The sequence below is a fragment of the Taudactylus pleione genome, unplaced genomic scaffold (assembly GCF_031769625.1).
Source record: "Taudactylus pleione unplaced genomic scaffold, aTauple2 ptg000245l, whole genome shotgun sequence".
NCBI lineage: Eukaryota > Metazoa > Chordata > Amphibia > Anura > Myobatrachidae > Taudactylus > Taudactylus pleione.
The window spans coordinates 2474808-2501907 of record NW_028284647.1 but is presented as its reverse complement, the minus strand read 5'-3'; the positions used below and the strand labels follow the sequence as shown (position 1 = coordinate 2501907).

The 27100-nt window shown below is 46.5% G+C and overlaps 1 protein-coding gene across 2 annotated transcripts in view; it reads left to right on the top strand.

Annotated features, from left to right (window-relative positions):
- The first annotated feature begins 11536 nt into the window (after positions 1-11536).
- Positions 11537-27100, top strand: part of ANKRD42 (ankyrin repeat domain 42) — a 39347-nt gene continuing 23783 nt past the window's right edge. For both annotated transcript variants that reach the window (XM_088479806.1, XM_088479807.1), the window contains exons 1-9: positions 11537-12387; positions 13975-14141; positions 14780-14887; positions 18455-18574; positions 18721-18856; positions 19662-19862; positions 20572-20697; positions 25213-25318; positions 26145-26314. In XM_088479806.1, the coding sequence (XP_088335932.1) occupies positions 12321-12387; positions 13975-14141; positions 14780-14887; positions 18455-18574; positions 18721-18856; positions 19662-19862; positions 20572-20697; positions 25213-25318; positions 26145-26314 (1201 nt within the window). In that variant the 5' untranslated portion in view covers positions 11537-12320. The remainder of the gene's footprint in view (positions 12388-13974; positions 14142-14779; positions 14888-18454; positions 18575-18720; positions 18857-19661; positions 19863-20571; positions 20698-25212; positions 25319-26144; positions 26315-27100) is intronic.

Below are 27100 nucleotides of genomic sequence, written 5' to 3'. Positions count from 1 at the left end.
TCCAGGGAGACCATGTAATCCCCCAGTTCCATCGCCATAATGATGGAACGTAACGTTTCCATTGTGAATTTGGGACCTCTGAGGAACTTGTTCAGAGACTTCAAATTGAGGATAGGGCAATGAGAACCATTTGGTTTCTGCAAAAGAAACAAAGTAGAGTAGTACCCCGTCCACCGTTGTGACTGAGGATCGGGAACAATGACCCCTGCTTTCAGCAAGGACTCTATAGCTCCCTGAATCTGCAAAGCTTTGGTTTTGTCCGGAGAAGGACTCGTGCAGAAAAACTGGTGGGGCGGTCTGTGCCGAAAGGACCACTTCTCGAACCCGTGGTAGTATTGTGCCAGCACTGGGCAAATTGAAGAAGTCGGCCTCCCACTCTGGGGTCCCCCAGAGGGAGGCCCGTCCCATCAGGCAGAAGGTTTATCTTCCTGCTTGGAAGAAGGGCGCCTAGCACTCCATGCCTGCTTCTTGGGTTTAGAGGCGACCTTGGTCGCCGACTGCCTCGGGAAGGACTGACCTTTGGCCTTCCCTGAACCCGAAAGGCAGAGTTCCTGACCTTAGGATGCGATGTAGTCAAAGGGAGGAAAGTGGACTTGGATTTAGCCAGAGTATCCACTATTTTGTCCAAGTCAAATAACAACTCCCCATTAAAGGGTAAGGCCTCCAGGCCCTTCTTAGAATCTGTGTCAGCTCTCCAGGACCTCAGCCACAAGGACCGACGAGCAGACACTGCTGCTGCCGAAACTCTAGAGATCAGCAGGCTTGCATCCAATGACACTTCCCCAATGTAGGACGCTGCATCTCTCATCTGTCCAATTAATGCTCTCTGGACATCCAGAGCATCATCTGGAAAGGTAACTTCTAATGCGTTGGCCCAGTTCTCAATGGCTTTAGCCACCCAGGAGATGGCCATAGATGGACGGGCCACTGCCCCTGAGAGAGAGAAGATAGACTTTAAACAAGTCTCCACCTTCCTGTCCGTGGGATCCTTGAGGGAGGAGATAGATGGTAAAGACAATGTAGCGCTTTTGATTAAGCGGGTGACATGGGAATCCACCGCAGGTGGGGTTTCCCATTTCCTGCAGGAAACGGATAATTGGATGCCAGCCGTTTTTGTGGCTGGAATCTCTTACTAGGCAACTGCCAGGCCCCCGCCATATGATCCGTCAACTGGTCAGACTGGGAAAAAAACGTCCAAGTCACCTTCTTAAAATTAGGATACTTAGACCTAGGGGCCGGTGCATCATCCTCTATGTGCAGGATGGCCCGCACCGTCCTAACCAACGCCGGCACATTAATGGAGGACTTAGTCTTTACCTCCTGAGCCGTGGCGTCTGAGTAAGTGTCCTCATGTACCTCCCCGTCATCTGAAGACACATCCGTGTCCATTAAATGCGCAGCCTGGGCAGCCAGCACTGGGCGCTTAGACGCCTTTGGAGGCATGTCACCCTGTAACATTGACTGAAAAGCCGAAGACGAGGCCGCCAAACTCTGGACAGAACTGGAGAGTACATCCACCCAGGGTGGAGGAGCCGTCTGAGGAAAACCCTGAAAGGGCACCACAGACTGTTGCGACACTGGGGTACACTGAACATACATAGGCAACCCCGTATACTGCCCAACAGTCTGAGACCTGGGGGGAGACTGCAATAACTGTGGAATACCCAGGGAATGGGGGATGGTCGGCAGGGGCAACGCTCTAGTAGGGACAGCAGTCGGGACCTCTAGACGGTCCACGATTGACACCAGCACCTGAGAAAACATCGCTCAAGGAGGGTCCTGCGACGTAGGGGGTTGAGAGAGCCCAGGCAATAGCTGGCACCGCCCGCACGGACCGTCCTGTGATAAATCCTCCCTCCCCACTCCTGCAGAACAGCGTCTGTAGGAGGACAACACAGGAGCCACAGAGCTATATATATATATATATATATATATATATAATCATAATAGAGAAGTATGGTGTTTAACACCAGCGCAATCACCAGAATGCAACACGACAGCCCACAATATGGTACTGTGTAGCACCCAACTGTATGTGACTGACCTCACAAAAATATATATATATATATCTCTATACACACACGTGAGGTCCAAAGAAAACGCCCTTCCCCCACACACCTGCCGGGCCGTAGGAGAAGGAAAGGGATAGGTATAAGCTGACAGTGAGTAGAAATCAGCACAGACAGGCAGCACTAGCAAAAGTCACATACCATGCAGAAAAGTCAATACTCACTACAATCAACCTGCCCAGATTCAGTGTCTGGGGGGGCTATAGCGCTGTGTACACTGGGCCTGATTAATATCTACTAGAGTGCACATGCGGGCTCAAGTATGTGGGAAAAACCAAAAGAATGCTCAAACTGAGAATCCAAGAGCATGTGCGTAACATAAAGAATAAAGTGGAAGGACATATGATATATAAGCACTTTACGGAACACCACGCTTCCAATCCTGAAGAGATGACCTTCAAAGCTCTAGAACATGTCGCTATAGGAGAGAGAGGAGGGGATCTCTCCAACAAATTATCCAGAAGAGAAATGTTCTGGATTTTTGAGCTAGACACGTTATACCCTCAGGGCTTCAACGACAACTACGAGATCTAAGCTGCTTTCCACATGAATGGCATGATTGAGTCTGAGGTGTACTTCGGTAAAATGGTATTTCGATCTACAGCCATATCACACTGAATATGCCCAATCTCGTCTGATCTTGGAAGCTATAAAGTGTGAGCCTGACAAGTATCTAGTTGGGAGACCAACAGAGAATATCAGGTGCTATAGATCTCTCCCATCAAAAGTATTGACACCTCATGTCTTCCATGCCCCCAAGGGTATAACAAGTCAGGCTTTAAAGCCACCATCCTGAGACCAAGAATTGAAGAAGAGTGCTCCATTTAGAATGAAATACCCACTGGACAAATGAAAAAATGTTTGTCGTACATGTACTTTTCACCTTGCTAGTACCCCAAATAAGTGATATCCTGCCTGCTACAGAAATATATTACATCATGACCGTTTCGCCTTTTGTCTTTGATATTCTGGACTATTTAGACATTCAATCAGTACTTCCATGAATCCACCGACACTTAATTACTGAACTACTTGGAACACATATAAATGTACACTGTTAGATAACTATGAGTTATTTTCAAAATTAGAATATGTACTTTGGGCAATAACGCCTGGTGGGAAAATTAAATACAGATTTCTTCATACACTGTTGCATTTTTACATCTATGTTCAGCCTGACCAATCATCTTTTACTACCAGCACCTTATATATTTGTTATTTATTTATCCATCTATATTTATTTATATTTATTTATCATCATTCAGTACTTATTATTCATCTTTTTTCATTTATTATCTTTTTGGATGAATAGAGTATTATATACACTTCCTAAGTCCGTTTTAACAAATTACAAACTGTCTGGTAGGATACCATGTTCTTTTGATGTACATTACTAGTCCTATAGGGGCCTATTCATTAAACTTAAAAATTCTCTGGAGATAATTAGCTTTAGAACTCTCATGGAGTTCTAGCTAATTATAGGTGGAATTCATCATTCCACCTCTCCATAAGTATCTATTCCGAAAAGCTGTCATTTTTGCGATGACAGCTTTTCGGGAAATAGATACTTTTCCTGCCTACACTACCTTATCGCGTCTGGAAACAGTGCTGCGCATGCGCTGTTACATCTGTAAAACCAGCGCATGCGCAGCACTGCCTACAGATGCGTTAAGTTTGTGTACCCCCCTGACCCACCTCCGCCCACCTTCCCCCCCCCCCCACCTTACCTGTCCGCGCAGCAGCCTCCGGCTCCGTCCTGCTGGTCTGTCATGTGGTTTCCCAGCAGACCACATGACAGATTACAAAAAAAAAAAAAAAAAATTTTTTCTTTTTCTAAACTTTCTTGTGCTCTGCTGGGGAGCACACATGACAGACCAGCCTCCGGAGCCTGAGGACGGAGCAGAGCGCCGGAGGGACTCGTCGGGGGACCTGCACACGCGGATACAGGTAAGCTTCACCTGCTATTCGCCACCTCACAGTGGCGAATAGTAACTGCATCAAATTCTGAAAATTTATAATTTTCGGAATTTGATGAATACCATAATTTCCACATCCCCATACTAATGTACTAATGTATGGGGAGTATGGAAATTAACGCAGGGAAACTTAGCAAGGAGATATCTGTGATATCTCCTGTGCTAAGTGGCTACATGAATACCAAAATAACGTTATTTAAGGAAAATGTCCTTAAAAAACGTTATTTTAGTGTTGATGAATAGGCCCCATAGTCTGTTATTTAAACTAGAAATGTCTAGCCTTATCCAGTGGGGAAAATACTTCCCACAGGATATTACTGAATTTAAAAACACAAATAACACAACTGATGTTTTAATACTTTATTTGCAGTCTTCCACTAACTGATGAAAATCTATAAACTGGCAATGGCATAACCTGAGTTCCTGAACCTAGTTAAAAAAAAGATGATAAAATCTCGTCTCCAGTCTCCACCAAAAAGATGGCCGCCAAACATCACACATGTGCAATGGAGAAATATGGGCCTGCCAGGAGCGCAGTAAACACGAGACCTACATCCAGCAATGCATGACTAGCCATAACCGGAGGAGGGGTCATCTTTGTACACATGGTTAATGACGCGGGGCGGTAACAGCTGACTGACTCTCTTGACACCAGCCGGACCGGAAGTGACGTTTAGCGGTCACGTGGATCGGGCTGAAACAATATGATCTACTCTGCCGGAAGTGACGCACGTAAAGGAATTTCCGTATATTACAGACACAGGGCAGCGTTTTTTTAACAAATTATCGCTGCCCACACTAATTGTAATAATGATATGTAGCAAACACTATCTTAGCAACTCCATTACTTATAATAGGCTTTTATCCCTATACCTCTACTCCGATCAAACCGGAAGTGGGTCACAGGAAGTGACATCACGCTGTATCAAAAAAATGCGGGACTTTCACCCCCAATACAGGGTATAAATACCTGGACAGTTCTAAGGCTAACTATCCCCTTGAAGAAGTCAATTAAGAGACGAAACGCATTGGGAGCCTGTGCCACATTGATATTTTCCTCTCAAGGAATCAGATAAGACATTCATGATTCTATAGCATTTTATTGCGATTGTTCTTATCCATGCTTTTATTATTTTATTGTGTGATTTTGTTATATGTTTTTTAAAATTTGTCTGTATGCTATTTATGTGTACATCCTACCTTAATGTAGTATTAATAAATTAATATCTTTTAAGTTTATTCATCTACTTGCATTATCTAGTTCTTTAAAATCAGTCACGTGGCATGTTTACATTTGTATAAACATTTTTTTTATATATATATACCTGTTATATATGTATGTGTATTTTAAATAGCACTTGCACTTTGTACACATTTCCATACTCTGAGGCACTTTCTAGGCGCTCTGATCCAGTTCTGTTTTCTATACATTTTCCAGGGGCTTACCACCCTTTAGTTCCTATTGGATTGAGCTGACACCCCATACCGGTTGGGGAGTGCCCGTTTTGTGTTTTTGAACTTGTATGTTAAACACTTACATCCACTTGCGGTACCCTTCTTTTGTGTTATAGGTGCCCCTAGGAGATTGTTTATTTATATATTTATTAATTTATTTGGAAATTCTCACAGTAAATCACAATCACTGGCGCTTGAAGAGTTCATTAGCTATTTAAATTGAGCGCTCGCTCATTGCGGTTTGTTGACGCCTCTATGTCTGAGCGATTTTGTAAAGATGTCCCTTTGCCGTTCACATCACACGTCATCTCCGGTATTTATATGATTAATCGGGTACATTGAAAGTGATGCTCCTTTACTAATTATGCACTCCCATTAAACGCCCTTTTTACCGTTAGGCACGCCTGCGTTCGGATCTCCACTCCCCCGTTTTCAAGCACCTTCCCCTGTTACCACCCACAAGCGCCTCATTCTGTCAATCAAATTAGCAGCCCCTCGCTGTTTTGCGAGCGCACGATTTCCGACCGCAATGACTGGTTTGCGCATGTGCATTATGACCCATACGCATGTGCAGTTGTGCAAACATCGCTCATAGCGAACGAGCGGCCGCTTACCAGCGGCTCTAATTCAGGCCCTCTGTCCTTTTGCAGGGGAGAGGTACACAAGGGGACCGGTCCACGCACCGCCTGGGAGATCTGTGATGCTGCCAGTAGAAGATGGCCACCGGAGACCTCAGAGGAGGAGTGGCCGCATGAGGAGTGCAGCTCAGCGTCGCCAGTACACGTGAGAAAAGGCGCGCTGAGCTGAGGGGAGGAGCCGCTAAACCAGGGAAGGCTCTCTCTCCTGGCTAGTGATTAACCCCAGGGACGCTGGTTCCCCTTGAGCCATTACTCCCTGGTGGTCTAGCGGACGCGCGGGGTATGCCTGGAGAGGGGAAGCCCGCCGCCGCTTCAAGCACCGCCGGTCTGTCCCAGAGACCAGCGGGTAAAGACTGCATTTACCTGCGAGCAACGCAAATTAGTGCTGCTCGCGGCTTACCTGTCCCCGGCGATCCGGCTGCAGTCATGGGAGGTCCCGGAGCCCTGCTAATACAGACTCCGGGGTCCCGAAGCGATCCACAGAGCTGTACTGGCGTCGCAGCGCCAGCGGGGTGAAGGAGCGGCAGTGTGGACGTCCTAATGGACAGTCTGTTCTGCCGCTCTGAAGAATGAAAAATAAAACTCTTCTTTTCTTGAAAAAATATAAGCTTAGGGGCTGCTCCTGCAGCCCCCCTGCGCAAGGTGACCCGACTCCGGCCGGGCACCAACTAAAACTGAGGTGCCTGTGGCTCAGGGGCGGGGTAAAGAGGAAGATGGACCCAAGTGCATCCCGGGAGCAGTAAAAGCTTTAACTGCGTGGTGCCGGTGGATCCAGATCCAGCTATACCCCAAGGTCAACCCTGTGGACCCCCTATGGACCATGAAGTAGAAAAGTATTATATTTACAAACAAAGTTAACTTTTTTCAAAGTATTCGCCAGAGCTGTCTATGCAAAGTTGCATGCTCTCCAACCATTTGGTGGACCAGTCTGAAACAGGTATATCTTCTACATGCTGGATGAAGGTATCTGCAGCTTCCGGTGACAACACAGATCCCACGCAACTTTCCCTTGATTTGTGGGAACACAAAGAAGGCGCAGGGGGCCAGGTCTGGACTGTTCAGCGGATGACCAAGTTCCTGGATGCGTTCACGAGCTAGAAAATCCACCACTGTACTTGACTTGTGGGCGGTTGCATTGTCGTGTAGGAGAAGGGCACCACGAGCGCAAGTTTTTGGATGGCATCCGGAAATCGCTTCCAGCATTTGCGACAGGCATTAGTTGGCATACCAGTCCCCAGTGACAGTGCACTGCTGCACGAGTGGTACGGTAGCTACACTACCAGTCTTGGCCACAATAACAGCCACCATCTGCTTGGCCAAACTGCACTCACGTCGGAACTTCTGTGGTGGCACACCTCCAACTGGGATCCACTGGGTTGTTTGGTCTCTGTCACGTTCGGGCTAAGGAGATCTTGTGCTAGAGGATTAGAAGTTGAGGTCCCATGTTAGGAAAGGAACCGGAGGCGAGGGGCCTGGATGTATGTCCTCCTCCACAAGTACTGGATGTTGGCGAGACCTGACCAAAGGCGCGGAGTCTAACCTACTGGGAGCTGTTCACCAGTGACCCCTCCAATCGGGCTTTGGGTTCAAGCTGCACCCAGCAGGCAGGTCGCAGCTCTTTGGTCAGGTATCCAGCACAAGTGGGAAACAGAGGAACACAATCACAGGTAAAGCACAGGATAAAGGCACTAGGAGTCAGTACTCGGATAACGTATTGAGAGCCTAATTCAGACCCGCTCGCGAGCGCTGAGCGCTTGCGAGCGGGTCGATGTTGGCCCATGGTGCATGCGCGCGACGGACCCGGCTCCGTCGTGCACATGCGCGAGACCCGGATAGCGACGTGCAAGCCGTCGCTATGGGTCTCGCTACAAAGGGGCGTGCTGTCGATGGTGAGTGACAGCACGCCCCCTTTGGTGGGCGTGGCTGGCCAGACGGAGGCATTCCCATGGGAACGCCTACCGTCTGGGGCCGGCCCCACTGACATCAAAAGAACCAAAAGCACTCCAGGGCTTGCGGCCGCGAGACCCTACCACAAGGGTCTCGTCGCAAGACCGATGGTCGCGATGGTCTTTTTGGCCGCTCACTATAGCTGTGGGTGGTCACCCACAGCTATACGAGCGGCCAGGAGGCCGCTCTACAAATGAAGAAGGATGGCCCCTATTCAGAGCGCAACCAATGCCACCATTGGGTGAAGGGCTAATCAGGTGATTTAGACTGTCATGGCTGCGTTCATGACGGTAACCGCAGGAGCCAAATCACAGAGCAACACATGGATGTCCTAGCAGACCCCAGGCCTAATGCTCAGCACGTCACTCGCCGCCGCACCTGGCGTCTGACCGATCGAGAGGTCAGTGGAAACCGGCACTGTGGTGAGTAATGGCCGATCCTAGGCCACAACCTGACAGTCTCGGGGTTGATCCAGGATTCATCGCCACTGATGATCTCTCAGCATTTGAGCGCCCGACATCAAACCTGGCCAGCATGTTGTGGCACCAAGTCACCTGAGCCTCCTTCTGCTCGCCAGTCAGCAGATGGGGTACCCAGCATGCAGAAACCTTGCTCAGGCCAAGCTTTTCGTGGCGTATCGAGTGTATAGAATCTCCTTTTCTAACTGGGCTACAATCACCCTGGCATCCACCTCAACTATGGCCCGCACGGCATCAATATTATCCTCAGTGATTGCGGACACAGGTCAGCCGCGGCGCTCCTAGTCTTCCAGGGACAGTCTCCCACGCCGAAACTCTGCAAACCACTCAAACACTGGTTCGGGACGGTGCTTCCTCTCCGAAGCAGCTCGCAGTTGGTCAAAACACTCCTGCTGTCGCAGACCACTTTTGTAGTCGTAGAAGATCATGGCTCTCCATTGACCTCTGTTGAGCTCCATAACAAGTGTGTGAAGGAAGTGGACAAGCTGACTTCCTTGGTGTGCAGTGCTGCTTATGTACAGTTCTGTGCCCTGAAATGTTGTCAGAGATTAAGGTTCACAACCAGAAAGTCAGATTGCGTCTACTCTACCTACGTATGCACTGCACATCTAGAAACTTATTGCATATCCCTTTTACAGCTGCACGGAGCATCCTCAGGATGATCGGGGCTTAGCTGCACTTACCTATGCTGTCGTAATGAGCGCAGGGGGTGACACAGGGTGCACTGCGTTGTTGCACACAATGCCCCCCGAAGTCGCAATTTGGGGGGGTGCGTCACAGAGGAGTTCTGGTGGCCATTTTGAGCTGCAATGGTTGTGATGGTGATTCCATGTTATATCTTTGGACACAGCAATTGGATCTGCGATGCCGGCAAGAGAAACCTATTTTTTCTTTAGATGCCTCCTGCGTAGAAAAGACGCAGCAGTGATGTGATCAGCGTACAACTCTGATCCCCCATAGTTGTTCATGGTTATACCCGGCTTAAAAGAAACAGTAGGAAAGATGGGAGATAAATCGCATTATTTTTAAAGAATAAAATGACTGTTACTACAGGGGGCTGAGGACAGCAGTGTGAGCGAGATTACCTCTCAGAAGTGGGGGGTTTCCAAATGCTGGATTTTAGAGTGAGTGTGGCCAGTCCATGAAGAGGGTAGAATTAGCACTTAACCAGCTTAATATGCGTCATACAAAGTATATTGTGTGTCATAATTCCAGCATATAGAGGACAAGTGATCACAGTAAGCTATTAAATGAGGCAGTAGGGCCATCCTGCCTGAGCAGAATGTTTTTATTCTAGATGTGGGCTCCATTCCAGAGCATGGGAGCAAGTCCGGGAGTCTGGGGGAGCAGCAGAGGAACCTAGCACTGCCCTGGACATATATGTACATATTGGGCTCTATAGCAGCACATCCCTAACAGTGAATGTTTTCCAGATTTCCTAGTTGGTGCACCGGTTATTTATTACTGGCTGATACATGTTAAAAGATCCACAAGTGGTGCTAATTATTTCATTTGTGCTACTGTGAAGAACATGCATCACTAGTAAAATTCTATTACATTACTATTTCTATTGTGGTCATGGTGTGGGGCTGGGGAGGGGGGTTTCCAGGCAGACGGAACCCCCCCCTGCGTTTGCCTATGATCAGGCCCATGGACCACCAGGATAAAATGAGGAATTACATTTAGGGAAGATAGGATGCAGTCACCATGTCAACAGTCATAATGTTGACATGGAATATGTCGTCATCTACAGTATGTTGACATGTTCACAATGAAATGTTAACAAGCGAACTGACATTCAGAATGCCAACATAGGGTTAAGCTGCGTGGGGGAGGGTTAGCGTACTCACCGCCGTAACCGATGGATCACCTGACACAGCCAGAAATGCTCATCACCTGACACTGCTGGGCCTAGCAGACACAGATGCAGCAGTTGAAAGGCGGTAAGTGATAGTCGCACTGCCAGCATCCACTGTTTTGTCGACATTTCAATGTTTTATTTGTGTCGACACGCTAAATATGTCAACGTTAGAACCATGTTGACACTATGAATTCCGACATGAATGTCGACAAAACATAGCGAAGCGGAGTTTGAACCGATCCACCAACCAATGTAATTTGCACTGTTACTATACTGTAAGCAGCTATGCAGAGCAGCAATGTACAGGACACACTTCCCAGCTGTCTGAGAGGCTGGTTTCACAAGATGCCCACAAGCAGGACAGCACGATAGAGGGCCTGATTCAGTACGCCTCGCAACTGCGATTGCAAAATAGATTATGCACGCAGTCTCACTACGATCATATGCTAATCCTCTGTGATCGCTATGCCGTCGCAGCACAACATAAGGACGCCCACCTTACCTTACACGCATCCATAATACTTAGCAAGACTGCGAAACCATGGGTAACATCGACTACCATCGCAGCCTCACGCACACTTGCACAAGCCCTGACCTTACTCTGACCTCGTCGCTGGCTGTGAGTACTCAGGCTGCATAGGGCATCGCAGTGGATAATTTATGCATGCCAATTCAAACACGCTGGCACGCCTGCGTTTCGCCGACCACCCCCCCGTCACCACCCCCAAACGATACTTCCTGTCAACCACTCTGCGATGGGTCTGCGTAGTCACTGCGATCACAATCCCAATCACAGTGGAGTCTTCGCACACGCGCACTGCGATGCTTATGCAACAATCGGCGGATTGCGTGTGCGTAAATCAGGCCCAGAGCCCTCAAATCGGGACAGCTGGGGGCTATGAAGGCGAATGTGCTAATTCAAAATATTAGACACATCCCAGACTTTGGGGGTCTATTTACTAAGCTGTGTTAGGAGCTAAAGTGAATGATGATAAGTTACCAGCCAGTCAGCTCCTAACTGCCATCTCACAGGCTGTGTTTGAAAAATAGCAGTTAGGAGCTGATTAGCTGGTACCTTATCACCATTCACTTTATCTACTAACACGGCTTAGTAAATAGACCCCTTTATCTGTGGAAGATCCATATAGGCCGGAGCCTAGTGCAGCAGAATTGCATACTTGGCAGACTCTTCATTATAATCACACTCGTATTGCTATTTATCGGCACACTGCAGTTGGAGAGCGCTTCCATTCACCGTGCCAATAATAATAAAACAAATTGGAACCTTCCAACATGACCGTTTGATCCAGTACTTTCCATTTCTTTACCTTTCGTAGCAACCTGGGCATTATTAATACAAATATATCTATATTCATTATTTAGCTAATTTAGCCAATGATACTGAAGTGGGGAAATCAAGAGCAGGCATTTCTGTATTCTAGTTGATAATATGGGACAGGATAGAGGGTCGGAAAATTCAGGGACATTTTAATAACTGGCACAATACATACGTTTTACAAAATTACATTTGCTGCTTTGGGTCAATGGGGGTAGTAGCGCATATGTGAAGACATAGGAAAACATGCCTAAGAACGAAAAAAAAAAAAAAAAGTTTACAGCAAGAGATGACTACAAATCTCAGCAGTCCTTACCGACTAAGAGCTTGCACTTTCCAAACAGCAGCTGGAAATCCATATCTAGTATCGCACATCACTGGCTACTCTCCGTCCCAGAGCAGGGTGCTGAGGGTACATGCCACCTACTCAGTATAGAAGTGTATGATAATAATGCACACCTGATCCCCTACCTGCAGGGCTTATACTGGCAAGTTCCAGTGTCAAACATGGCGGCCGCGCTAACATGTTCGTCACGTGGTCACGCCGGCAGCAGTCTTCATGGCAACGGCTAAACAGCACAATATACAGGGAGCAGTGAACATGCCGGCGGCGGCTTCGGGGGACGGTGAGTGTCAGCCTGCTGGTTTCCCTGTCATACATGTATCATACATATAACGCATGTGCAACAATGGATCAACCCATTTCCCGCTGCTGTTGAACTACAGGTCACAGCATGCAGCAGCAGGTAGATCATGGTGCTGGGACTTATAGTCCCGGCTCCCACCACAGCTAGAGAGACGCAGGGTGTTCTGATTTTCTGTACATATGAGTTGCATGCATGTTATTTATTTGAATGAGCCCCTCCTGCATTCTTTGGAGTCAGTTCAGTTAAACTGGCACTTACCCATTACTGTTCCGTCAATATTGGTGATTTCCATGTGTGACAGAGGCAATGGGTTCCATTCATAGGTGGACACTATTGCAGCCGCACTGTGGCCCTGATTCAGACCCTGTGCTCGCAAGCGGGTCGATGGTGGGCCAATACGCACGCGCAAGCCCCGTAGCGAGTGAGAAATCACGCATTCCGGGGCTCGCAACAAAATGGGGTGGCTGTCGATGTTGATCGACAGCTCGCCCCGTTTTGTAGTTGGGGAGGGGAGGGGGTGGTTCCACCAATGGCTTTGTCAGACGTGTATCACTGAAACTATCAAACCCTGCTCTGTGTTCCCAAGCGATGGCATGTTAACTAAGGCCCGTATTAAATTTAAGGCGAAAAGTCCAGACTTTTCGCCTGCCAGACTTTTCGCCTCCTTTGCCTGTTTTCCAGGTGGAAAGGTATCGCGTGCGCGCCCGCTTATCCCGGTATTCATTTTCTTAGGACACTAAAACGGGACCCGGCGAAACTGGAACAGGCGAAAAGTCCTGTCAATTTTTGGGAAATCATCCTTGAACCCCCCAAAAGATGTCCTGACATGGGGATCACTATGGGTACCCTTGTTTTTGGCTGCTGAAAGGAAGTTGGGCTTTTAAATAGCTGCGGCAGATGCATAAATGCGGCTTTGAAGAAGGTGATGAAGAATAGTATTTAGCAATTTTTTGGGGGAAAAATAACTACTCTCATCAAATTTGGAGTACAGGAAAAGGGGTGCAAGCATATTTTTAAGGCCCTAAAATGATTTTTTAAAAATCTTCAAAAATGCACCTGCCGCTACCACCCGCAATGAAGAAAACACCTGCCGCATATTTGGAAAACCCTCTGGAATCAATCTCGTTTAGGATTTTGTCCTCGATATTTTTATTATTTTTTTTTTTACCCCAAAAATTAAACTTATTTTTTTGGGGTGTCCCGATTTATTTTTTTATATTTTACTTTTTTTGATACACATTACTTTTAGGGGACTTTCCCGGGGGTGCTGGCTATTTTCTTTAAGCCTGCACCCCTAAACCCCAAGTCTGCACTTTTTTTCGCCACCTATTGTGTGTAGAAAAATTATCCCCGTCTTTTTAACAAAGACTTTTTGCACTGGCGAAAATACGGGGATAATTGAAACCGGCGAAAATTACGTCGCCAATAATGGAATTGAATACGGGCCTAAAACTCCTCAGTTATGGCGGTAACTTTATTTTGCTCAGTAAGAATATCCCAGTACAACTTCTAGGGATGGGTTTCAATGTATCTTTTAAGTATACAAATGATTAATCATATCTTCAGCTTTGATCCAGAAGAAGAGAAGTTACAGCAGCATTCATGAAGCAGTGAAATGCGGAGATGTTGAACAGCTGGCCGTGATCGTGAAGAAAGGGACACACGTTAATGAGGTGGATCCCGTCCACAAATTTACACCCCTGCACTGGGCTGCGCACTCGGGGAGTCTGGAAGTAAGCGCTCACATGTCACCACTGATGAGAGTCTAGATTCAGATTAACGTCCTTGAAAAAGCCGATGATGATCGGTGACTTTGACCGATGGCTTTAAAAATGGCAACTGTAATAAATCCTGAATTGGGGTTGTTTAGCATTCATCACAGTTGCCGTTTTAAATTCATTGGTCAAAACTGCTAATCATCACCGTCTTTGAGAACCTGAAAATTAATACATTACCCAGGCTTTTCCCTTTATCATTTAAATCATACGGCTAGAAATCGGGCCGCCATATCGTGCGGTCGGGCACCGGATCGCCTAGTGTGTACCGGCAGCCCAGTAGGTCGGCCCCTTGTCGGGAGGGTCGCCCATCGGATCCCTATGTATACACGTCGTCTAGTGTGTACTCACCTTTAGCGTTCATGCCTAGATGTAATGTTGAATGCAGCAATGGGACGCTAACACGTAGGCTCCGTGACGCCACATATGGGCAGTCTGGGATTTTGTAGCCTGCCCCTGCTCAGTGTAAATGGTCCTCATTACCGTATTATGTACAGTAGGAAGATTGTTATTTGTTATAATACAGGAGATATTGCACTGCTCCTAATGTATATAGAGTATATCCCTGCTAAGGTTCTATGGGCTTTACTTTTTAGTGTCTTCATTGGCTACTGTGGCACGGAGCAGACATCACTGGTGTAACAACAAAAGGATGGACGGCCGCTCATTTGTCTGCTATCAGAGGCCAAGATGCATGCATGCAGGTACGGAGTCAGCCTATAGCACAGGGGATGTTAGGTGATAACATAAAGGTGCTCTGACCCTAATCCAATGCTGGTCACTTTATTCTTTTATGTTTATCTAGTATTTTTAACCCATCCTTCACCCTGGTTGCTTGCTAGTGTGGCTGCCATATAACCTCAGCCCCTGTGTGTCTTTCCAGACCCATTTTTCAAGGTTCTCCATAGCCTCAAGTCCTCACTGTATCTCTCCAGCCTCATGCCCCCCTGTGCCTCTTCAAATCATGCTTCTCCTGTGGCCCTCCAGCCTCATGCCCCCCTGTCTCTCCAAATCATGCTTCTCCTGTGGCCCTCCAGCCTCATGCCCCCCTGTCTCTCCAAATCATGCTTCTCCTGTGGCTCTCCAGCCTCATGCCCCCCTGTCTCTCCAAATCATGCTTCTCCTGTGTGTCTCCAGCCTCATGCCCCCCTGTGTCTCTACAAATCATGGATCTCCTGTGTCTCTCCAGCCTCATGCTCCCGTGTCTCTACAAATCATGGATCTCCTGTGTCTCTCCAGCCTCATGCTCCCGTGTCTCTACAAATCATGTTTCTCCTGTGTCTCTCCAGCCTCATGCCCTTTCCATGTCTCTTTCATCTATGTCCCCCCCCTCTGTCCCTCACTGTCACTGTATGGAGAGGGGGTCTGGACTGCACACCCTAATAGTAATGAAAGGTGCTATCATGCTGAGATTTTAAAGTAAAGAAATTGCATTTGCACTATGCGATCATTACTGTTCACATTTAAATGTATTTTGTAATAAAATATAACTTCAGAGGTAGTTAGCATATTGTTGGCCAATGATACTGCCCACCAGCGTCCAGGTCACCTCATCAAGCAGGTCCCTAACACTCTGGGGTTCACATCTGGGGCGCATGGCACCCCAATACACAGCCCAGCCAGAGATCTCCCCAGGACATCACACGAAAGTGACAGTGAAGTGTTATAAAGTATCAGGTGTGTGAAGCTAGCTAATAAGTGTTGGAAATAGTAATAAAGGTGATATAAAAAGTGACTGTGTATTAAGTGGTGATGCCCTTAAGAGGCCCAGCCAGAGCAGCTCAGGGGGCCCCACACCCAACGCTTACCCCCCCCCAAAAAAATACATGAATAATAAACAAACATAAAAAGTGTCACTGCCCATCTTTCTCATCTCTGTCCCCCTCCATCCCATCTACTCTCTCTGATCTCTGTCCCCCTCCATCCCATCTACTCTCTCTGATCTCTGTCCCCCTCCATCCCAACTACTCTCTCTGATCTCTGTCCCCCTCCATCCCATCTACTCTCTCTGATCTCTGTCCACCACCCCCTCCTATTTGACAGTGTGAGAGGGATTTCCGGGGGAAAGGTGTTGTGGTTGGAGGGCTCCAGCTGCTGATAAATGTGTTCCCTCACCTTCCTATCTCTGTCCCAAGTCTATTTCTCTCATCCCCCCCCCGTCTTATTTTTTATTTTTTCAAAATCTCGGTCCATGTCCACTTCTCTGTTTCATCTGTGACCCCCTCCTCATTCCTCTCTATTTTTCATCTCTCCTCCTCCTCCGCCTATCTTATTGCGTTGGCTCCAGGCGCTGACAGCGCTGGCTGTGACAGGGGAAGAAGTGAGGCTGTGTCTAGCAGGCAGCCAGTGAGAGCTAGGGAGGGGGGAGGGGGGCTCACAGCAGCTCTCTAGTGCGCAGCTGCTAGATGCATGATTAGCAGTATTATATAATAGCTAATGATAATATGATGCTTATAAAACCAAATGTACATACTAAATTAAGGTAATTGTTATCAAATGCAGAAATACTGAGCTAGTATTCACATGACAAAAGACTTTCTTAAATTAATATATTGATCTATTATACTTATTATATAGTCTCAAAGCAAAACCACAGTATATGATTTTCAGTAACTTTTTAAATGATAACTTAAAATTGTGATTATTTTTTTTTTATCAGGTTATCGCATTTATGGCAGCTAAACCGCGTTTTAAGCAGTCCATACACCACCACTTCCCACGTTATTTTTGTAAAAAATCGACAACGCATGGGGTTCACTGATCGCCGATTCCGACCACTAAACGATCGGAATCAGCTAATTAGGATTTCCATCAAGTTGGATTTTGGTGATCAATCGTGTATCGAGAATCATTACATTGGGGAAAGTAAAGTGTGATCGTGGTATTGGATTGTAATTATTGGTGATGGGGCTGCTTTATCCCGACCTGAAATGTTCTGCTTGCTGAGCCACTTTTTCACACAATAGCTTTGTTCTGTGGATAACATGCGCCTACTTTGTTACGTTAATGCACCAGCCTGGCCTGTCCATGTTTCAACCAAACTACTACATACAAATATAGCCACATTTATGCCATTAATATATAGCTATTACTGCGCTGAACAATACCTCTGTAATAACCGCAATTTTATACTTTGTTAAACACATACATAATTTTCTCCCAAGCAGGTAGCAGGGTGTGTAAGGGATAATTACATATGAGATTTAGCTGGGACATCATTGTGGAATTAAATAAATCTTTCCTACATTACCCATACATTGTAGTATGTAATTCAGCATTGAATTACGTATATAAACAAGGACTAAGGGGTATATTTACTAAAGTGTGGTTTTTTAAAAATGGAGATGTTGCTCATAGCAACCAATCAGATACTACTTAACATTTATCTAGCACCTTCTAGATAATAATAGCTAGAATCTGATTGGTTGCTATGGGCAACATCTCCACTTCTAAAAACTCTCCCTTTAGTAAATATTCCCCCTAAGAGCCTGAGTCAGAATCGTATGCTAATGCGGCCGCTGCTGCAATGTGAAAATAAGTCGCAGCCGCCGTAGAGATGTAATGAAACGCCTACCTGCGGTTTTGTAAATCCAAGCATCTGCGTAAACAGTCGCAGCATCTGTTGCAGATCATCCGATATGAGCAGTCCTGAGTGAGTCTATGGCTATGGGAACTGAGACTCCGGTGACATATTCTTTGCGTAAGGGCTTGCAGTCGCTGGATGAGAACCGCCCCTCCCCGAAACGATTGCCGCCACTACCCCAAAATTCTCCCTGACTGTTAATCACACTGCGAATAAATAGTCACTGCGAGCGACTATGGAAATGTACCTTGCACATGTGTAGACGGTTCATAATCGCTCAACTGCGAAAACATCTATAGCGCACATCTCTGAATCAGGCCCTAAGTTGTGTAAAGATGTCAAAATTCTTTATATTTATGCGGACAGAGCTAATCAATTAAAATGGGACAAAGTGTCCGAGTGATCTGTATTGCGTTAATTTATGCAGTGGTTTAAATACAAAGCGGAGTCTCTGATCATTCAGCGCTCTGCATTGTTTCATGTTTCCATGTTAGCAGATGGGTGTTTCTTTATCTTGCATCATTTTGAAGCAGGAGAGTGCTGCGGTCATGCTCCAGAATGTGCACCTAATATGAAGTCAAATGTGCACACAAAGATGGCTGTTGTCTCCAGTAGTGCTTCATATTGTACACTTTAGGCACTTACCCATTAGTAATCCAACCAACATCATAGTGGTTATCATTCACAGGCCCTGATCCTCAGCGGAGCAAACTTATCCGCTAAAGATGACCGTCAGTGCTGCCCTGCGCACCTGGCCGCGGCCCATGGACATTCCTTCACTTTGCAAACTATACTTCGTAGCGGAGTGGTAAGCATGGTGTAGCTTATTGGTGATTACATGTAAGCAGTATCTGGGGTAGAGATGATATCTGAGTAAGGGGTTACTTTAATGATGATTTGCGGGGGCAGGTTTACGTTTATACATTACTTATATACAATACTTATCTCTGATAGGACACCAGCAGCATGGATGCCAATGGCTGGGCGCCTGTGCATTACGCAGCATTTCATGGCCGGCTTGGCTGCTTACAGCTCCTGGTGAGGTGGGGGGCCTCTGTGGAAGTTGTTGATCAGAATGGGAACTCTCCAGGTATTGATGCAAACTCACTGATATTTACAGGAAATGGGATCGGTATGAAAATACAGACAGTCAGAATCCTGGCGGGCAGAGGCCCGACGCCGGGATCCCGACAGGGTTAACATACCGACACTTGTTGTTCAGTATGCTAACCCTCCCCCTCTCCCTCCCCTAACCCTCCCGCTTTGGTACCTAACCCTATCCTCTCCCTCCACATACCCTAAACCTAACCCTCCCCCCTTAGTGCCTAACCCGAACCCTACCCCCAACCCCGGGGGTTGTCATATAATGACTGCACACCATTCTTTGTAACTCCCCCTCTTTATGGCAGGTTGCAGGTGTTTCGCTGTCTTTCAAGCTGCATAGAGTTAATAGCAAGTTTAATGTCTTGCTCTGCAGAACTGCTGCACATGGATTGGTTAATCTACATTTAGGGACAGGGCCAAAGCTGTCGCAGCAAACTAACTGACATCATGTCCTTTGCAGGTTGAGCTTTTTGCCCTGTACAAAATTATGGCTTTAACTATCTTTAGTAAAGAGACAGCAGTAGCTCAAGTAAATAAGGTGTCTGTTTTATGGCTTTTGTACAAAGTACTGTAGGCATTTGATACTCCAATACCCTACACTTACCTCAACACAGCCCCAGCCACATGTGCCATTAATTCAGTAATCATGGCTGGCAGCATGCATCTTATGTGATTAAACATGGAATGTGCCACCACAGTGTGTTTTATTATACAAATATATAGAATTTAGCAGAAGACTCATACGCTCAGTACATCTTGTTTTTTATATTATATTTTCTTTCTCTTTACAGTGCATTTAGCTGCCATGGAGGGTCACCTGCACTGCTTAAAATTTCTGCTTAGTAAAGTCCCCAGTACCACGCAGGCGTTAGAAGCTAGGAACAGTAACGGGGACAATTCAAAGGACCTGGCGCGGAAGTTTTATAAGGAGAGGATTGTCCAGTACATAGATGGGGTGGAATATGAGCGGGACCATCCAGAGGAACACGAGAGTGAGTACATCTATAACCTATTTAATGTGTTTTGGAACTGTGTCTGGTTTGACCATTGGGTTAAACTAACCAAGGGATGATTGAGGGGTCTCTTTGCAGCCAGGTAATTGGGCCTAGGAGGCAGTCATCACAGTCTAAGCCATTTGGAAGCTATGCAAGTATAAGGGGTGCAATTAGCTTTATTGGTTTTAAGGTATTCTAGGGTGTGAGTGTCTTATTTTTATTACTCTGCTTTTGAATGTCTAACTAGTAGTGGGTGGGGCTATAATCTGACTGTAGCCAATAAGAGCTTTAATAAGAGAACACCAATTCGATATGTGGATTGGTTCTCTATAGGGCTAGTACCTGTTCCTGTTCCCCTGAGCCTCCCCCACCCTACTCACCCCTATCACCTCCGCTGTGCCTCCGTAAAATAAACAATCTACCTCACTTGGAACCAGCGTCATAACTCTGGCACGTTTGTGGACACAGCCATTTTGTATCTCGGACCAATATGCATGAAACTGCAGCCTATAGAAACCAGAGACTCATTTCATGATGTTATTAGTGATTGGATAGACGGCTACATCCACGAATTGCGCCATGAAGTGGCCGGTATCTAGTGAATTGATTGGCCGCATTCTGGCGTATATTTCACGTGCTCTCCACGTGTGTCGCTGGCAGGGACATGTTGATGCAATGTGAATAACCTGTAGCGTTTCTTTGTTAGACTTGGCATTTCCCGCTCATGTTGCTGCCTTCAAAGGTGACCTGGTGACACTTCGAAAACTGGTGGAGAGTGGAATCATCAATATTAATGAGCGAGATGACAAAGGCTCCACCCCCTTGCATAAAGGTAAATATTAATTTCAAATAGTCACTTGTATATACATATAAATGAATTTCTTTATACTACAACGTTGTCTCTCTTTGTGTAAGTGTGTATATATTTATTTCACTCATTAGTGCCAATAGTAACTACTTACAGAGGTGCTGGAGGGGGGATGGGTTGGTACATAGTGCCCAGGCCTGTACAGGGCAGGCTGCCGAGGAAGTGTTGCCAAGCCCCCAAGACAGTGCGACTATGCAACCATAGCCGGCAGCGCAGCTTGTACAGAGGGCCACAGTTTTCACAACAGGGAGTCGCCATGCCCCCAAATGTTTGACCACGTTCCCTAGTATCTCTGCCAGATTGTCAGTCCCAAGTGCATCCAGTGCCAGCTCCGCTGCTACCCCTGCTCCCAACACATGACATGACAGAAGAGGTGGCCAGGACCAGAAAGCTGTAAAATATATGTAACTAAACACAAAAATGTAACTACAATTACATTTAAATTAAAATAAATACAAACATTGTGTTTTCCTTTTTAAAAAATGAAATGGGTATCTTCTTTCTTGCCGCACTTCAAATTAAAATAAATACAAACATTGTGTTTTCCTTTTTAAAAAATGAAATGGGTATCTTCTTTCTTGCCGCACTTCGACGGAAGTATCCGCAAAGTCATGTGACTAATCAGCCGCGACTTCATGTAATATAAGTTATACAGTACCAGTTAGATGGGTCAGTCCGCAAGCAGCCAATCAGAAGCTGATACATACTTACAGCATTGCTGATAATCGTCATCATCATGGCATCTTGTGGCACCAAGCCTCCAGCACCTGCAGGAGATTCACCAGGTGTACATGCTTCTGCGTCCAGGTCTACCTCAGTCGCAGCTACCTGAGCACGCCGTTACTGTATTCGGCCTGCGCTGGAGCGAAATTATCTTTTATTTCTGTATTCTGTTCTGGAGATCCCATCAGGGCTTGTGTGCTAATTATCACACACATTGTTGGGCCCCTGACTGTTCATTTATATAGGTATTTATGTATTGTCACATAATTATATAACATAAGGCTATTCCTCTTTCGTCCAATCTGGGAAGCACTGACGCTGGGATATGAGGGGGGACCGAGGAGTAGGCACTAAAAGTAATTGACTGACTGAAACTCCCCCTCTATTATATACCCTCCCGTTTCTCTAGCTCTCCAGTTATTTTTTTAGTGCCAGCAGGAGCAGGCACAGTCCTTGCTGAATGCAGGGGTAATAGTGGAACTGGTACAATCTCAACAAGGGACTGGTTATTATTCTACTCTCTTTCTGGTTCAGAAACCGAATGGGTCTCATCGGCCTATCCTCAACCTCAAAGCTCTGAACAAGTTCCTCAGGGTACCCAGGTACAGGATGGAAACTTTATGCTCCATCATACTGGCTATGGAACCTGGTGATTACATGGTATCACTGGACATTCAGGTTGCATACCTACATGTTCCATAACACCTTCTCACCAGCGTTATCTGCGATTTGCTATACTGCAACGACACTTCCAGTTTTGGGCGCTGCCCTTTGGCCTATCCACGGCTCCAAGGGTATTTTCCAAAATTATGGCTGTTATGGCAGCCCACCTACGGAGTCCGGGTATCTGACTTCTACCATATCTGGACGACCTCCTCTTATTGGCGAGTTCTCCAGAAGTGCTTCACCACCACCTGCAACTGACAGTTGCTTGTCTACAAGCGTACTTGTGGTTAATCAATTGGAAAAAGTCCTCCCTAATTCCCTCACAGAGGATGGTTCATTTAGGATCCCTTCTGGATCCTGAACAGCAGAGAAACTTTCTAATGCCAGAGAAGATCTCCACGCTGCAGCTGCGAGTACACAGATGTCTCTGCAGTCGCGGGTGTCAGTCCACTCGGCGATGCAGGTTCTGGGATCCATGGTGTCCACATTCGACATGGCGGAATATGCTCAGTTCTATTCCAGGCCCCTGCAGGGGCTGATTCTTTCCAGGTGGCACAGACTACCCCACCGTATAAGGGCTCAGACGATGGTACTCTCTCCTGAAGTGCGCCTGTCTCTGTCTTGGTGGCTATTGACGTCTCATCTAACCGGGGGTCGCCTCTTTTGGATCCCAGACTGGGTACTCCTAACAACGGCCGCTAGTCTATGAGGATGGGGCGCAGTGACCGGGTCACACTCCTTTTAGGGCCGGTGGACAACGGTAGAGGCATCCCTGCCCATCAACATATTGGAACTTCGGGCTGTGTACAGGGCCCTCATGATGGCAAAGCACATTCTTCACAGAAAGCCCGTGCAGGTTCAGTCCGACAACTCCACCACAGTGGGTTAATTCAACCATCAAGGAGGCACTCGAAGTCGGGTAGCAATGACAGAAGTGTCACGCATTCTGACATGGGCAGAATCTCATCTCCCGGCCATTTCGGCAGTGTTCATTCCGGGAGTTCTCAATTAGGAAGCAGACTTCCTCAGCTTTCACGACGTGCATCCAGGCGAATGGTCTCTTCATGAGAAGTGTTTCAACTCCTAGTGGACAAATGTGGTCTCCCAGAGGTGGACCTCCATGGCCTCCTGACGCAATCACAAGTTACCAGTGTACGGGTCCAGAACAAGAGATGCCGAAGCAAGCCTGGTGGATACTCTGATAGTGAAATGGACCTTCCGGTTTGCATAACTATTTCCTCCAGTCTCCCTGCTTCCTTGAGTTTTTTCGGAAGTTCAAGCAAGGCGGAGGCAATGTCCTGCTGGTGGCTCCAGCTTGGCCCAGACGCCATTGGTACTCGGATCTTCAGAGTCTCTCGGGCCCTCCAGGGTCCTCCATTTGAACCACTAGATTCAGTGGAACTTAAGTGGTTAACAGCTAAGACTCTTTTTCTTCTGGCTATTGCATCTGCCAGGAGGGTGTCAGAAGTGGGAGTGCTCTCCTGTCGTCCTCCTTTTCTGATATTTCACCAGGACAGTGCGGTGCTTCGTACTTGTCCTGAGTTCCTTCCTGTGGTTGTTTCTAGTTTCCATACTAATCAGGAAATTATAGTACCGGCCTTTCTATCACCAAAACTCTCAGCAGGTGAGGCCTCATTCTATGTGGTCCGCATCCTCAGGATTTATGTGGACTGTACCAGTTCTTTTTGGAAATCCGACTCATTGTTTGTGCTCTATGGATTTCACAAGAAGGGCTGGCCAGCCAATAAACAAACATTGGCTAGATAGCTTCGTATGACTATCTCAGAAGCTTACAACTTCTGGTAAGGCTCATTCTACTCGGTCTGTGGGTCCCTCGTGGGCCCTATGGACTTAGAAGAAAAAGAGTTAACAAAGTTAACTCTCATTCCATATGCTGATTATGCATGTTTTGTATGCCTTTTTTTCCCTATTTATCATTAGTTTTTTATTAAAACAATATCTTCAATATCTTCTCAGCTATATAGCCTTGGGCGAGTCAGTACCTGATCCCATTCGCGCACAGTCGACTCAGGCTGTGAGTGCATCTTGGGCAGCTGGGCAGGGTGCCTCGATTGAGCAGTTGTGCAGGGCGGCCATCTGGTCCTCAGTACACACATTTTACCAAATGTTATCGGTTCCACACATTTGTGGCTAAAGATGCGAGTTTTGCTCACAAGATTTTGTGTACAGCATTGCATGTGCGTAATCCCCCTCCCTCTTAAGGCTTGCTTGGGGAAGTCCCAGCGTCAGTGCTTCCCAGATTGGACGAAACAGGAAACAAGGTTCTGGGTTACTCACCGTAGAATCCATTCCTTTGAGTCCATCTGGGAATCACTGAGCTTGCCTCCCTGATGTGTGTGATGGATTCTCATGTTCATCTCTTCTCCTTTGGCTTTGCTAGTTAGATAACCGGAGAGCTAGAGAAAGGGGAGGGTATATATGGGAGGGGGAGTTTCAGTCAGTCAATTATTTTTAGTGCCTACTCCTCGGCCCCTCCCTCATATCCCGGCATCAGTGAGTCCCAGATGGACTCAGAGGGATTGATTCTACAGTGAGTAACCCAGAATCTTGTTTTTTACTGTTTTGTAGCAATATTATAGTATGTTCAGCATGTTTCTACCTTTTTATTATAGTTTCCTAGTAACACTGGATGGGGGCTATAATTTCTTGGATAAATTAAATGTTTGCTCATCGTCCCTAAGTTTGTGACTTTATTTGTATATATGTAATTTACCAATTGGAGCTTTGAAATGCTTTTTATATGATGTTTACCAGTAGTACAAGTTTCCGATCTACCCCTGGGCTTCCCTGTATAACTGGTAAGGTATGTACAACGTGACTGCCATGTCTGTTGTCTTATATCGTATAATAATTATCCAGACAGATCTGTGTTTCTGAATACCGTCTATTGCTCAAATTTTGGACACAAATTGTAATTCTTAATTATTTTTCTTGAGAATTTTGTCATTTATTTGTACGTCACAGTGGATAAGACTGCAAAAAAAAATAAATGAAACTAAAAATAATAAAATAAAAGCTAAATACAACAATGGAAGGATTGTCCTGGTGTAACCCGCATGGTTCTCCCAGCTGCAGGGCAGGGGCGGATCGAGTGCCTACAGTGGCTCCTGGAGATGGGGGCAGACTACAACATTGCCAATGAGGCTGGCGAGACCCCAAAGGATATAGCTAAAAGGTAATATAATTATCTATCCATTTACCTTCTCAATAATAGGCTCTTTGTGCTGAGATCCCAGGATCCATGATATCCATTATGTGCTGTAGACATCACATTTTCCAGATTTCCACATGGTCCCTATTTTATGTCTGACCATAGATGTGGCCACTGAGGGTTTACTGACTTCCACATGGTCCCTATTTTATGTCTGACCATTGATGTGGCCACTGACTTCCACATGCTCCCTATTTTATGTCTGACCATTGATGTGGCCACTGAGGGTATACTGACTTCCACATGGTCCCTATTTTATGTCTGACCATAGATGTGGCCACTGAGGGTATACTGACTTCCACATAGTCCCTATTTTATGTCTGACCATAGATGTGGCCACTGAGGGCATACTGACTTCCACGTGGTCCCTATTTTATGTCTGATGATAGATGTGGCCACTGAGAGTATACTGACTCCTAAGCCAGATAAGTAAAAGCAGGTAAGGAGGGCCCTGCTCGTGAGATGTGCCAATCACTGCGTCATCTCTCACAGGCGGAAGGTTTGAGTGAAATGTAGGGTCTGACCTTACTCAGAAATTGCTAACTTCCACGCACGCTATGAGAGCTCAGGCTGCATAGGGCATCGCAGTGGATAATTTATTCACGCCCATGCAACAGCGTTCAAATGCAGTGGCACGCCTGCGTTTCCCCGACCATCCTGGTCTCTTTGCCCGTATGAGTTGCTGAACCTTTAGAGATAAACAAAATAAATCCCATATGTATACAGGGCATAGCTGACCTGCAAATGAAATTCTGTACTCACGGTTGCCCGCTGTGTGTGTCTGTGGCAGGTTTGCGCAGCTAGCAGCAGTCAAACTCCTAGGAGGGAGAGTGGATGAAGATTCCGATGAAGAATTAAGCGAAGATGATCCATTGTTTTTCGAAAGACACGGAGTGGAAGGAAGCACTGATCAGCTGGATGACGTAAATCTGTGCGATGCTGAGAGGAAGCGGGCACGCGGTATGTACTGTCTGATGACCGAGATCTGTGTCTAGAATGGGGCTGGTGTTTCGGCTACTAAGCAGGATTGTTGAGTCTAAAGTGGGTGTCACAGTCCTTGCACATTTACACGCACGCTTGTACACCAGGGGAAGGGCTGATACCAGCATTAGTATATAGTCACAGACACGGGGCTGATACTAGCATTAGTATATAGTCACAGACACACAGCTGTACACCAGGGGAAGGGCTGATACCAGCATTAGTATATAGTCACAGACACACGGCTGTACACCAGGGGAAGGACTGATACCAGCATTAGCATATAGTCACAGACACACGGCTGTACACCAGGGGAAGGGCTGATAATAGCATTAACATATAGTCACAGACACTCAGCTGTACACCAGGGGAAGGGCTGATACCAGCGTTGGCATATAATCACAGACACACGGCTGTACACCAGGGGAAGGGCTGATAATAGCATTAACATATAGTCACAGACACTCAGCTGTACACCAGGGGAAGAGCTGATACCAGCATTAGCATATAATCACAGACACACGGCTGTACACCAGGGGAAGGGCTGATATTAGCATTAGCATATATTCACAGACACACGGCTGTACACCAGGGGAAGGGCTGATATCAGCATTAGTATATAGTCACAGACACGGGGCTGATACTAGCATTAGTATATAGTCACAGACACACAGCTGTACACCAGGGGAAGGGCTGATACCAGCATTAGTATATAGTCACAGACACACGGCTGTACACCAGGGGAAGGACTGATACCAGCATTAG